The sequence below is a fragment of the Quercus suber genome, unplaced genomic scaffold (genome assembly GCF_002906115.3).
Source record: "Quercus suber isolate HL8 unplaced genomic scaffold, Cork oak 2.0 scaffold_203, whole genome shotgun sequence".
In the NCBI taxonomy this organism is placed as follows: Eukaryota; Viridiplantae; Streptophyta; class Magnoliopsida; order Fagales; family Fagaceae; genus Quercus; species Quercus suber.
Window position 1 is genome coordinate 693,512 of NW_027069661.1, and position 12,586 is coordinate 706,097.

At 32.7% G+C, this 12,586-nt stretch overlaps 1 protein-coding gene across 4 annotated transcripts; it reads right to left on the bottom strand.

Annotated features, from left to right (window-relative positions):
- Nucleotides 1-2,471: 2,471 nt before the first annotated feature.
- Nucleotides 2,472-7,924, bottom strand: LOC112032487 (pentatricopeptide repeat-containing protein At3g22470, mitochondrial-like). 4 transcript variants are annotated; one of them, XM_065779250.1, is made up of 5 exons: nt 5,857-7,924; nt 4,442-4,518; nt 3,454-3,573; nt 2,795-2,876; nt 2,472-2,704 (listed from the first exon to the last, which is right to left on the bottom strand). In XM_065779250.1, the coding sequence occupies exon 1, from the start codon at nt 7,661-7,663 to the stop codon at nt 5,858-5,860; it is 1,806 nt and encodes a 601-aa protein (XP_065635322.1). In that variant the 5' UTR covers nt 7,664-7,924; the 3' UTR covers nt 2,472-2,704; nt 2,795-2,876; nt 3,454-3,573; nt 4,442-4,518; nt 5,857. The 4 variants fall into 4 exon arrangements, 3 of the variants coding, with proteins under 3 accessions (XP_065635322.1, XP_065635323.1, XP_065635321.1); XM_065779251.1 differs by having other exon boundaries at nt 4,442-7,218; nt 7,660-7,921; XM_065779249.1 differs by having other exon boundaries at nt 2,795-2,925; nt 4,442-7,924.
- Nucleotides 7,925-12,586: the final 4,662 nt, after the last annotated feature.

Below are 12,586 nucleotides of genomic sequence, written 5' to 3' on the forward strand. Positions count from 1 at the left end.
CGTAAAAAAAAAAAAAAAAAAAAAAAAGTGCTTCATAATAATAATAAAAAAAAAATTGACAATTTACATTTTATACCTAATAATATCCTTACAAAAAATTTTAAAGAGTTAACAAAATATAAAAATGACTATCAATAGTATTTAAATTATATATATGGGAATTATATTATACATCTTATTGTATATTTTTTAATGTATCTATGCATATGCATGGTGTTACAAACTAGTATATACTAAAAGCCAAAACTTGAGAAAACCCAATTAAATTTCAATTGGATTCTCAATTTTGTGCCAGGTGTCCCATCTAATTTTTAATTTTTATGCCAAATGAATTATTGAATGTAAAAATCGAAGTGCCCAAATCCAATTGGATTCTAAATTGGATTTCAATTGGAGTCTAGTTTTGTGTCCAGCTAATTTTTTAATTTTTGTGGCAAGTGAACTATTGAGTGCAAAAATCGAAGAGTCTAAATTCATTTAAATTGTAAATTATGTGTGTGTGTGTGTGTATAATATGAGAAACCATTACATATTTTAGAAATGTATGGTTTAAAAAGGTGTAAGCTAATACTACATATAATTTAGACATCTTCTCAAGAAAAGTATAGTTTGAACCATGTAATTGTGATTGTTTTTAATTGTATTCGTGCATATACATGAGGTTATACACCAGTTAACTATAAGTTGAAAATAACAATAACTAAATTGACTGCAGCCAAAATGTGAGAACCAAATTGAATGCGACCCCAAACTATAAGGACTAAAATGGTGTTTTTGCCAACTATTTATTTGTTTCAAAGTTCTAATAATTTCTAACAAATTTTCTTTAAATCAATCATTGTACAACAAAACTTCCCCAACAAATGCATAATATTTTAGGAGCAAACTTACACATAATTCCTTACATTTATAAGGATTCAATACCTTAGGTTCTTGAATTAAATTCATCTATGTAATTGCATTGGCCAATACCATACAAAATGTGTTACCATCTTTCAAGAATAAATAAATTAAAATGCGTAACTTATTGGTCAATGCAACCATGTGAGTGAATTTAACATAATAGAATTTTTGTCTCTTCTATTTTTTTCGTGTCTAAATAGAAATTTGATAATAATTATAGTTATTTATAGACATTTATTATTACTATATGTGTATATGAAATTCGGAAATCCATTATTCTACTATTTATAGAAAAAATAATATACTAAGATCTTAATATAATTTCAACTTAGTTGATTTGAGCGTGTTTCATTTAAATCTTATAACTTCCAAAATGTTTCATTTAAATATCAAAGTTTTTAAAAACGTTCTATTTAAACCTTTTATCACGTTTTTCCTAATTGTCATGAAAAAAAGAAGGTGGTGCTAACTAGTTAAGATACAATGCTCTTGGCTAAATAAAATGTGTTTTGAAATTTTAAGATTTATATAAAACATTTTGACCATAAAAATTTAAATTAAAGACATCAAGTTTTTAAATATAAATTAGCCATGTTTTATTTAGTGGAGTTGTTTTACTTGGTTGTAGTTTAGCGGAATTGTTAGAAACTAAAGACGGGATAGGTGTCATTATAAGTTGTAGTGTCTCACAGTAAAATATTACACTGAACAAAGAATAAGTATATAAAACAAAATAAAAAGTTCAACAATATGAGCCATCAACACCAGAAGGTCAAAACTTCTTGGCCTTCAGCACAAAAAAACAAAAAAAAAAAAAAATCGTGGCCTTCAACCTGGATATTGGTCAAATTCATGTACCATAAGCTACAATGATGAGAGATGAATCTCTTTCAACACCAGGTGATGCAAATATCTGAACTCTAAATGGGTGACCCATCTGGCCTTCTTAATGTTTCAGTATGGCATATTGGTTCACCAATTCAACAACTTTGCTCAACAATGCAATGTTGAGCAAATTGGTGCAAATATCAGAGCCCTAACTCAAGATGTGATGCATTCAAAATATACTTGGCCTCAAGTACTAAAAGCAGGTGCAAATATTAACAAATTGTTGTGGTTCCTGTATACAAGATGCTCTCCCCACAGTTGGAATACAATTCTTTTTATCTGAAATTTCATAAAGACCCCTAGCTATTGAGATGTAACCAATCACTTGTTAATCTATTAAGGCTTCAACAAAAAAATCTTTGTGCATTTAACCAAAATCCTGATGGTTATAGATTAAAACTTCAACGACTTTTTTAATGTACTTTATGCATTGAAAGAGGACCCATGATGGACAGGAAGATCAAATCAACGGTTCCTATTCAAGCCCTAGAAACTAAAGCACCACTTCCACTATTCCAAACAAAGAGATTGGTGACACGTAAAAGATTATCGTCAATGGATCTTGAGTACCCATGCAACTTCACCACACAAGAGAATTGACCTTTTAATCATAAATGAGAATTAGGGGGGAGGAGAAACTATTACAACCATATCCATTGAAGGAGAACCAAAAGCAAGGATATCTCAAAATAAGCAAGGTTTAATCATATCTATGAACTGTGAGTCATGAATTATTTAGAATCTACAAGGCAAATGTCAATTTCTATCATATTGTAACAATGATCTAAACAAAGAGATACATTCTCAAGACAATATCAAATGTAAAATGCATAAACACCACATAAAGACAAAATCCCCTTTGACAGAGATTGCAGCCCAAAAAAGTAAATGAAGATTTACGGATCTCCTAAGCCTGCAAGAACCAAATAGAAAATATTAATAAACCAGCCCATAACCATATCGAAGATTATCACTTATGTTGCATGCAGCACAATAGCCTAACCTTGTTAGCAATATTGTTGGAAAGCCAGTCTAGTCCCTCGTACAGCCCTTCCCCTGAAGTGGCACATGTGCTCTAAATATAACTGAAATAGAACCCAGAGCAACGGCCCCAATCAGCGGATACCAAATTTCCTATGCATAGGGTAAAACATGTGAGAGAGAGAGAGAGTGTGTGTGCGTGTGTTAATATACCAATGGCGCTGACGGAGGGAATGAGGACTAAGCTTATCAGTTATTTCAGCAGCATTCATGGCATTTGGAAGATCCTGCTTGTTTGCAAATACAAGCAGCACAGCCTCCCTCAATTCATTTTAGGCATTCAACCAGCAATGTTATTATGCAAAAGAAAATTTTAAACAAAACTGAGAGATGGCAAGTAAAATGAGCTATTGGCAGTAAGATGTACACGGGGTATATATGTCGTTAATACCAAAACAGTTGAATTAGAATACTGCAGAGAGTTAGAGACTAACAGTATTACAAAGCAATGTCAGTAATAAAATGATCCAACTAATTATGTGAATTGTTAATTATGTTTAATTGTGTTAGTCTCTAATAGGCTAGTAACATAAAAAAAATCAATAACCTTTTCCAAGATCTAACTAAACTAAAACATTACAGGTTCCACTCAATTTATAACAAGATGGAGCCTCTAGTTACCTCATTCAACATCCAATGCAGCTCATTCCTAGCCTCAACCACACGGTCACGGTCATTGCTATCAACCACGAAGATAAGACCTTGAGTGTTTTGGAAGTAATGTCTCCACAAAGGTCGAATCTGTACATGCACCATACAAGACTTAGAAAATCTGAAAATGGACAGACAATAATGCCTAAGGGAAAGTATGGCTCTCAATAAATTTAACTTGGTGGATCACCAACAACACATTAATAACAATGGATCACCCATAAGCATGCCATTTTCAAAGTGTGAAAAGTACCTATGTTAACCAACTAATGCATAATAAAAACATACAAGTATTCAAGTATACACATGCATAATTGCGTATGTATGTATGTATAAATATATATAATTGTGTGTATAGATTGTGCACACAACATGAATAGCTGTCCTCACATAGAATAAGGAAAAACTGAAAATACAATGTCGCATTCAATGTAGCTTATGAATATGTTATGTGCTGATGGAATAACTAATCAGCACAAGACCGTCAATAAGCATATAAATCACGAATGACTAACACAAAAACATACTTCCTGTTAAAACTAAGGAAGAAACTGAAAGACAAGGTGGCTCAAAATAATGTACATACATTATCTTTACGTTGCGTGCTAAAGGACAAGCATCTAATTAGCACAAGGACAGACACATGCACATAATAACCAACATCAACTAAACACAAGTTATCAGATACTTGTCTGAAATGTCTGCCACAAGCTGAATAGCTTTTCCTTAAATAGACAAGGAAAAACTGAATCAGAAAGTAGCTAGTAGATGTAGCTTATGAATTTGTTGTGTGCTAATGGTTCAATATCTAGTCAGCACAAGACCGTCCATAAGCACTAAAGAAACTAGGTGCACATAACAATCACAGAAACGTGATATAATTAACAATATTTTCCATATTTCACACTTATGCTTAAAGTTTCAGTTGTTATGAAACTTAAATACTAAGATCACATACCTTGTCCTGGCCCCTGACATCCCAGATAGTGAAGCTGATGTTCTTGTATCCCACAGTCTCCACATTAAGTTGCAAATCTTCAAGTCAGTGGACAAAGAAGCTACTTCATTAAGTTCAAAAGTGTTTCAAACTACACTAATCTAAATTGGTACCAATTCCCAAGTCTAGTGTCAATACAGTTCAGGAAAGCATGTGAAACTTAGACAAATTCAGCATAGAAATAGAAGTAAGGTATTCACTACACCTTACATTTAAGCGTAATATATATTTTTATTGTAACATTCAACACGCAACTCCAACACTTAATTTAAGCATAATATACATATATTAACGTTTATCCCACTACCTAATGGATGTATGACCACAAAGAAGGTCAAACTTTAGAACAAATATATTTCGCATTAACTTCACATTAGACAAAATTTGAAATAACTATCCATGAAAATAGGTCGAAAGCAACAACATGAGTGCACAATGAAATCTCAACAAAAGATAGAACAATTAAAAGAACGATCAATCTTTCCATATATAAATGAAGAGAAAGTTCATCTTGTAAAAAATATAAAATTTACTCATAAAAATTAAAATAAAAAATACATGTTGCTTATAGATTGACAAGCAATGGGTACAAATATGAAGCTTGTCCTTGATCTAGAGAAGTTCAAAAAGCCTTCACACAAACTTATGAAGCAATTCTTAAATGTTCTTATCTACTTAATTAGATGATAGCAAGTCAACTAACATGGCCACAAGCCTGCATTTTATGGAATAGCTCTAGTGCAGCCTGAAGTCTTTTCACTCGACAAAACCCACCTATAAGACTGCAGTAAGTGACAAAATTGGGAGCCACTCCCATGTTGGACAATTCAAATTGAAGTTTATAAAACAATAGAATATATAAATGATTAGAATAGAATCAAATTGAAGTTTACCCCTTTCATGCTACAACTTTTATGGCTATTTTAGGAGGAGAAAAGCTATATCCACAACACTTTTACAACAAATCTTGAGTGGCAAGCTGTTATAGGTTGTTACTAGTGAGCAAATAAGTAATTTAATTGGTAAATTCAAATTAAAACCAATAATAAGTTACCACTTATGATTTGTTGTGAAAAATGTTGTTGACATAGCACTTCTAATTTTAGGAGAGAAGGTCGCATTGCGAATGTGTGATATGGTTCCCAAGACCTATTTTTGTATCTATCACAACTCCATAGAGAGTAAAGTTCTCCTCCCATCCAATAACTCCTTGTGAGGGTCAACCAAATCTTAACTTCAAATAAAACCTATTTAATTACAGTTAAAAAAAAAAAAAAAGAACAAAAAAAATTTGAAAGGGAAAAAACATCAATGATATGAAAAGAAACATCACTTCATAAAAAGTAAATAACCACTTCCAACAAATATACATACACCTTATAGATTGACTGGCAAAGTCTTAATAAGTAATTCTTGAAGTGATTTATCTGCTGGATTTGTAGATAGCAAGTCAACCAACATGGATGCAGTGGTTGCATTTGCTGAAAAACCTTTGTCAACCATTATCTTAATAAGTTTCATAGCCTTTGCTGTCTCATTCTGTTGCAACAACCCTTGGATGATTGTGTTATATGTTCGATCATCAGGAGAGAAATGGTTCCCATCCATTTTCTCTAGCAACTCACTCGCTTCATCAATTAGCCCCTCTTTGCAAAACCCTTTGATCATTATATTGTAAGTTCGAACATTGGATTGCAATCCTTTTGCAGGTAGACTATAAAAGAGTTCTCTTGCAACTGTAAGATTCCCGACATTACACAAACCGTCAATTAAAATGTTGTAAATCACAATATCATTGCCCAATGTTTTGTCTTCCATCTCATGAAACACTTTTATTGCCTCAACAACTTGTCCACTCTTGCACAGGCCGTCCAACAAGACAGCATAGGTTTGGGGATCTGGAGGTTGGCCACAAGCCTGCATCTTATGAAAAAACTCTAGAGCAGCCTTGTGTCTCTCCACTCGACAAAACCCACCTATAAGAGTGCTGTAAGTCACAACATCAGGAGTTACTCCCTTGTTGGACATTTCATGAAAGAGATTCATTGCCTCATCAATTCTTTTCTTTTTACAAAATCCATTAATCAATGTGTTATAGCTAACAACATTAGGTGAACAACCCCTCTCAACCATCATGTTCAATGCTTCAATGGCATCCTTCAATTTATTTTGCAAACAGTATCCATCAATCAAAGTATTATAAGAGACTACGTCAGGCTCAATACCTCTTTGAATCATCATATCAAAAACTTTTTTCGCCTCTATCAACATCCCCTCTTTGCAATATGTGTCCACCAATATGCTGAAGGTCCTCACACATGGCACGATCTTCCTCTGTGCCATCTCATTCAACAAAGTAATAGCCTCTCTCCACCGGCTGAAATTGCATAAGCCTTGAATTAAGGAATTGTAAGTGACAAGGTCCGGCTGAATGCCTTTACTCATCATTTCAGATAAAAGGTTCAAAGCCTCAGTTACCAATCTATCCTTACATAAACTATCAATGATTGTGTTATACGCTGACAGATGAAGCTCAAAATTCCCTTCTTCCAACTTCCTAAGCAATCCAGTAGCCATATCAGTCTTACCAAGCTTACACAAAGCATTTAGTATCGTTCCACAAGTAAATGCATCAGGTTGATACCCTTTCTTCTCCATATCTTCTACCAACCTCACAGCTCCAGCAATGTTACCTTGAAGACAGAGCCCCTTGACAAGGGTGTTTAGAGTAATAGAGCCTGGGTGATAACCAAGTTTCAAAATTGTTGCCAAGACAGAAAACCCAAAATCTACTCGGTTCAAATGGCAGAAGGAGTTAACCAAAACATTAAGAGTATAAACATCAGGAGAGATACCAAATGATTCGATTCGTTTAATTAGAGAAATGACTACTGGGTAATGCTTCAATCTTGCAATGGCTCCCAAAATGTGATTAAAATCGCCGATGGAAGGCAAAGGGTGCATGTGAAGCATTGTATCAAACAGGTCTAAGGCATGATCAACATTCCTAAAGCTTCTAGATTTGCACTGATCTCTAACAGATTTCAGGAATTGATTTTGATTCTGATTGTGATTGTGATTCGGGTTTTTTTTAGCACTAGCAATACTAGTAGTAGCAGCAGTAAGAGTAGAATAACAATAAGAACGAAAAGAAGAGTGGGAAGTACGAAGCAGCGTACCCATTTTCCTGAAGATCCAGCAAGCAAACAATTCGGCAGCGGAAATCAGAACGAAACGATAGAGTTTGAGAATTGAGAAAGCGAGAGAGAGAGAGAGAGATAGAGAATCGGTTCGGTTTTGAGGGCAGTTTAGTTGAACAAAGCTACTGATCAGTTATCTGATGGTGAGAGAGCAAAAATAAATCAGGGGAAGGGGGCGGCTGAAATGTACACACTTCACCAGATCATTCTTCTTCTTTTTTCTTGTTTAGAACAACGATTTTACTATTTAGTCCTCGTCCCCATTAACGTAAAGGAACCGGTTGTTGGGAACATTGAATGGGTTTCGGTGGGGTAGTTTTGGAATTTTGTGGACCTTTTTAATAAGCCTGTACTAATTACAGAAAAAGAGTGGTTTTTGGTTGCTTGGACTATAAAAATGTAATGGTTTTTATGCATGGGCGACTATTAATTAATGATCCACTATTGCATAAGTGTAATTAATTATTATTTGAACCTGATGAGATTACGGGGTCATCAGTTCTAAATTTATGTAGAATTCATAAATATCACAATCTGGGATTCAAGCAGGTTCCATCAGCACTACGTTGGCGCCAACATTTCCATCTAGGTCTCTCTCTCTCTCTCTCTCTGTTATGAATTTGATTGAAGTTGAATTTGTGTGCAAAAATTTTTGGATTCTCTTGTGCCTGCACTATTGGCTGACCAGAATCGAAAGTTTATCTATGTTGAACAGGAAAGTTTTTTGGTCCAATTGATATTTCTCATTTTAAAGGTATCATATATTATTGTACTGGGTTTGGTAGACGATGAAACATTGGGAAAGAGAAGGAAACTAAACTTTTAACTTTTACTGGTTTAATTGTTGAAAATTGAAAATTCTTACACTAAGTAATTATGTTGGCTTTTTTTACTTATTTGATGGATAATCTAAGATTTAAACAAACAAAGCATCATGGCTTGGTTGGTGGAGAGACTGTGAAAAATGCATGGGACTATGCAGGACTTGCACATAGGATTAGGAATAGGAGAATTGGAATTTGGGACAGTGAAAGTTAAAATAATAATAATAATAATAATAATAATAATAAAATAATAAAAAATAAAAAATTATTGCCTTTGAATTATGCCCCATCTCAGTCTCACTAATGCCCTCTTTGCTGTTCTTGCAATTAAACTGTAATATTGGAGTTCATTGAATCACAGTGTCTTGAAATTTCAAGTACCGCGCTACATCAAATGTCTAGGTTGTCATTAAGAATCTAAAAGTCCATAAACTAAATGCTAACAATTGGTTGAACTTGGTCAATTTTGGTATTTTGTCCATGGTTGGAACCATCAACAAGGTGACTGATTGTTAAAACTGCAAAGATGGTTTCACATGGTTTCTCCATCATCATCATAATCTTATGCCTTTCAAGTTTCTACGAATTCCTTAAGTTGAGGATTGTTTGACAGAATATTGTTTAAGTTATAATCTGTGATTAAATATGCATGTCTCATGTTTATTAAAGAAGGGCAAATTAGATGATAAGATACTCATTTGAACTAAGATGTATTGTATTTCTAATAAAGGCTGCTGGTAATAATTTATGGAATAATGTTGGTAATTAATCTACTATAAGGTGAGTATCAAATTACTAATTCTTCCAAAAACTTGAGAAAATGGTGAATTTAATCACTTAACCATAATGCAAACCTTCTCCCTCACATGTGAGCCTAAAATTCCCCTTAATAAGTGGGGCCCAATATGTAAGATTTTTAACATTTTAAATGGGAGGTAGTAAAAATAGAGATCAATATTTTCCTGCACGAAAATCCAATTTTACACAACCTACCAAAAAAAAAAAAAAAAAAACCTCTTGAAGACCACACTCTACATTGATAATAATTTTTCCAAACACAAAGTTTATTGTGATTTCACCTATTCTTCCATTAACTGGAACACAAACTCTATGTTTTACTGGCATTAGAATCTATATTTCTTAAGCTCCATATTGATTTTTAGAAACCCATAAAGCATTAGGGGTATAGATTTTCTTTTTCCTGATAAGTATAGTAGGGGTGACAAATGCATGGCCAGTGCATTGGTTTCTTCTCTAACATAGATTTATATTAATGGAGTTATTATATGGTTTGTTAGAATTATCTAAAAATGCTCTGATTATGTGATAATTTAGGTCTCCTTTAAGTATAGTGGTTGTGTGGTACCAAACAACTAATTTTTTTTTTTTTTTAAGAAATTTAATAAATTTTCTGCAATTTGGTGTTATAAAATCAAAAGAATTAAGTCAAATTAAAAAATCTAAATAAAATATGCTAATGTTGAAAATTGTGGAAAGGTCAACCAATAGTCAAAGACTTCAGTTATATATATATATATATATATATCCATCTTATTACCTCATTAATACTATCATTTTTTTTCTCTCTCACTCTCCTTATTTATTGTGTGTCCTCTATTTTCAATAACCTGCAATCCATACTCATCCACTAAAGAGCACCCCACAATAGCCAAATCTCCCCTTTCGGCACAAAAGCAATATAGCAGTTAAATTTATGTTAATTGAATAATTCCCATATCACCTGTACGTAGGACATAATTTGAACTTCAAGTTCAAAAGGGTTTGTTAAATGGGCTTGAAACCAGTTTCGTTCTACTAAAAATGTATATTTGCATTCTTCCGTTAATATGCGCGATAGTTGTATCGAATGCATTGATATTAGATATATAGAGGGATTAGGGTTTGGCGGCACTTGATGCCATTACAACTTCTTGAATTTCTTTGTTTTTATCACACAAGGGAATATGCACCCAACCATAACTGAGCCATCTCAAAATGCATTTTTCCCACAATATGTTTGAAATGAAGTCTTTGCTAAACTTGCTGATTGTATAAATGTAGTAATTGGGTAATTTATCCAATAACGAAATTGTCTAAAACAATATTTGCACCACGACCAACTCTTTATTGATGATGAATGGGAATGTGAAGCAGAAAGTCCAACTAGAAATTTCTAGTGTACTGTTTAATAGCTTCTTTGCGGAAATGGGAGATTTGGTTATGGTAGGGTGCTTTTAGCATATGTAAGGTTTGCAGGTTATTAAAAATGGTAGTGCCGAGAAAAAAAAAATCATAGTATTAATTGGGTAATAAGATGTAAAGTCTTAATATTTAATGATGTTTTTTTCAACTGTTAGATCTCTTAGAAATCTATGACTTAAAAAATGTGTAATTCTTATAGAGTTACATTAGGTGTAACTTGAACCCATCTCTCTCTCTCTCTCTCTCTCTCTCTCTCTCTCTCTCTCTCTCTATATATATATATATACACGCGCGCACGCACACACACACACACACATAGATGGGGAATAACTATTCATCTTTAAAAGGTTTGTAATGATTATTTCTTAACAGGTGTATTAATTTCTAAAATTAATATATTTCCAAATGAACAAACTTTCCATATGCACATAACAATTATGAAAATAAATAATCATAAAAAAATAAATAATCTCTCTTTCAAATTTAAAAAATATTATTTTTTAGGAAATATAATTATATGAGTAAGATATTTCCTAAAATATATCTTAAGTTTGATTTAAAAAATGTTTTCATTCCATTGTCTTCAAGGTTCTATCATTATGTTGTCACCAAATAAATGAATAGTAATAAGCATTATATTACAGCGTCTTGTATTCCTTGTAATACCTATTATATTGTGTTGCCATTAAAAAAAACGTTGCTACAAGTAGCTTTATTTGTAATGTTATTCCTATGTAATTACTATTATAGTTTACCAAACGTATCCCTAGACCTTGAGTAACTCCAAGATTCTGGGGATTACTTCAAAATCAATGCACAAATATGAAATCAAACTTGCGTGTGTGTGTGGTGCACATTGGCGGCTCCAAGTTAGAGTCAAGGTGGTCGCAAAACCACCCTAGCCTGGAAAAAAAAAGTCATGTTATATATAAAATTTAAAAATTTTATGATTTTTTATCTTAAAAAAAATGTATGACCACCATAAAATTTTTTAGATCCAATATAATTAAACTTTAGACAAAGTTTAGCAACAAACTTGGTTGTAGATTAAGGCTATAACTCCACTTAATATTTTTTTTATTAGATATGAATTTTAACAATTCCACAATTATATCACATTTTTTTTTTCTTATATTCTCCATGCTTGCAAAACTTCAAGAAGATTAAAGATAAATAGCTTATGTCATCAATCAAATGTTTAATTTTCGTCTTCTAAAAAAAAATGTTTAATTTTCAAGTTTTTCTAGTCTAAAATTATACGCAAAAAATAAGTTTATGGATTAAATAGTAAATAACATTCGATTGACATGAAACTTGACCTGTGTTTTAAGAACATAAAAAACATACAATTCAACGGTTAGATTTTCAAAATATGTAGTCATGCTAATTTGTTTAGTAAAAGTTGTAGTCTTAGGCTACAGCTAAGTCTGTAGCCAAATTTTGGACTTTTTAACAATATATTGGGCCTTTACAAACAAAAAGAAAAATCCAAGAAAATTTTATTTAACTAAAATTTTGAAAGAAATAAGCTTGTGGTATTTTTTTTGAAACTGAAGAAAACTTTCAATTAAATCAAGAATGCATCAATGTTTACATGCTCAACAACAACTGATGGAACCTCTTCCATCCAAAATAAATCAACATTAACATTTTGAGCATATCTAGCAAGCACGTGTGCCACCCTATTACCATTTCTCTTAGTACAACTCACCAAAGACCACTCCAAAGCTCCTAGCAGATGCCTGATGTCTCCAACAACATGCCCAATAGCTGACTGGTAGTCCGTACCTGAAGCAATACACCTCGTAGCATTAGTACTGTCACCTTCCACAATAATCCTCGTGAAATCAGCATCAATGGCGAATTCCAGCGCCTTACAA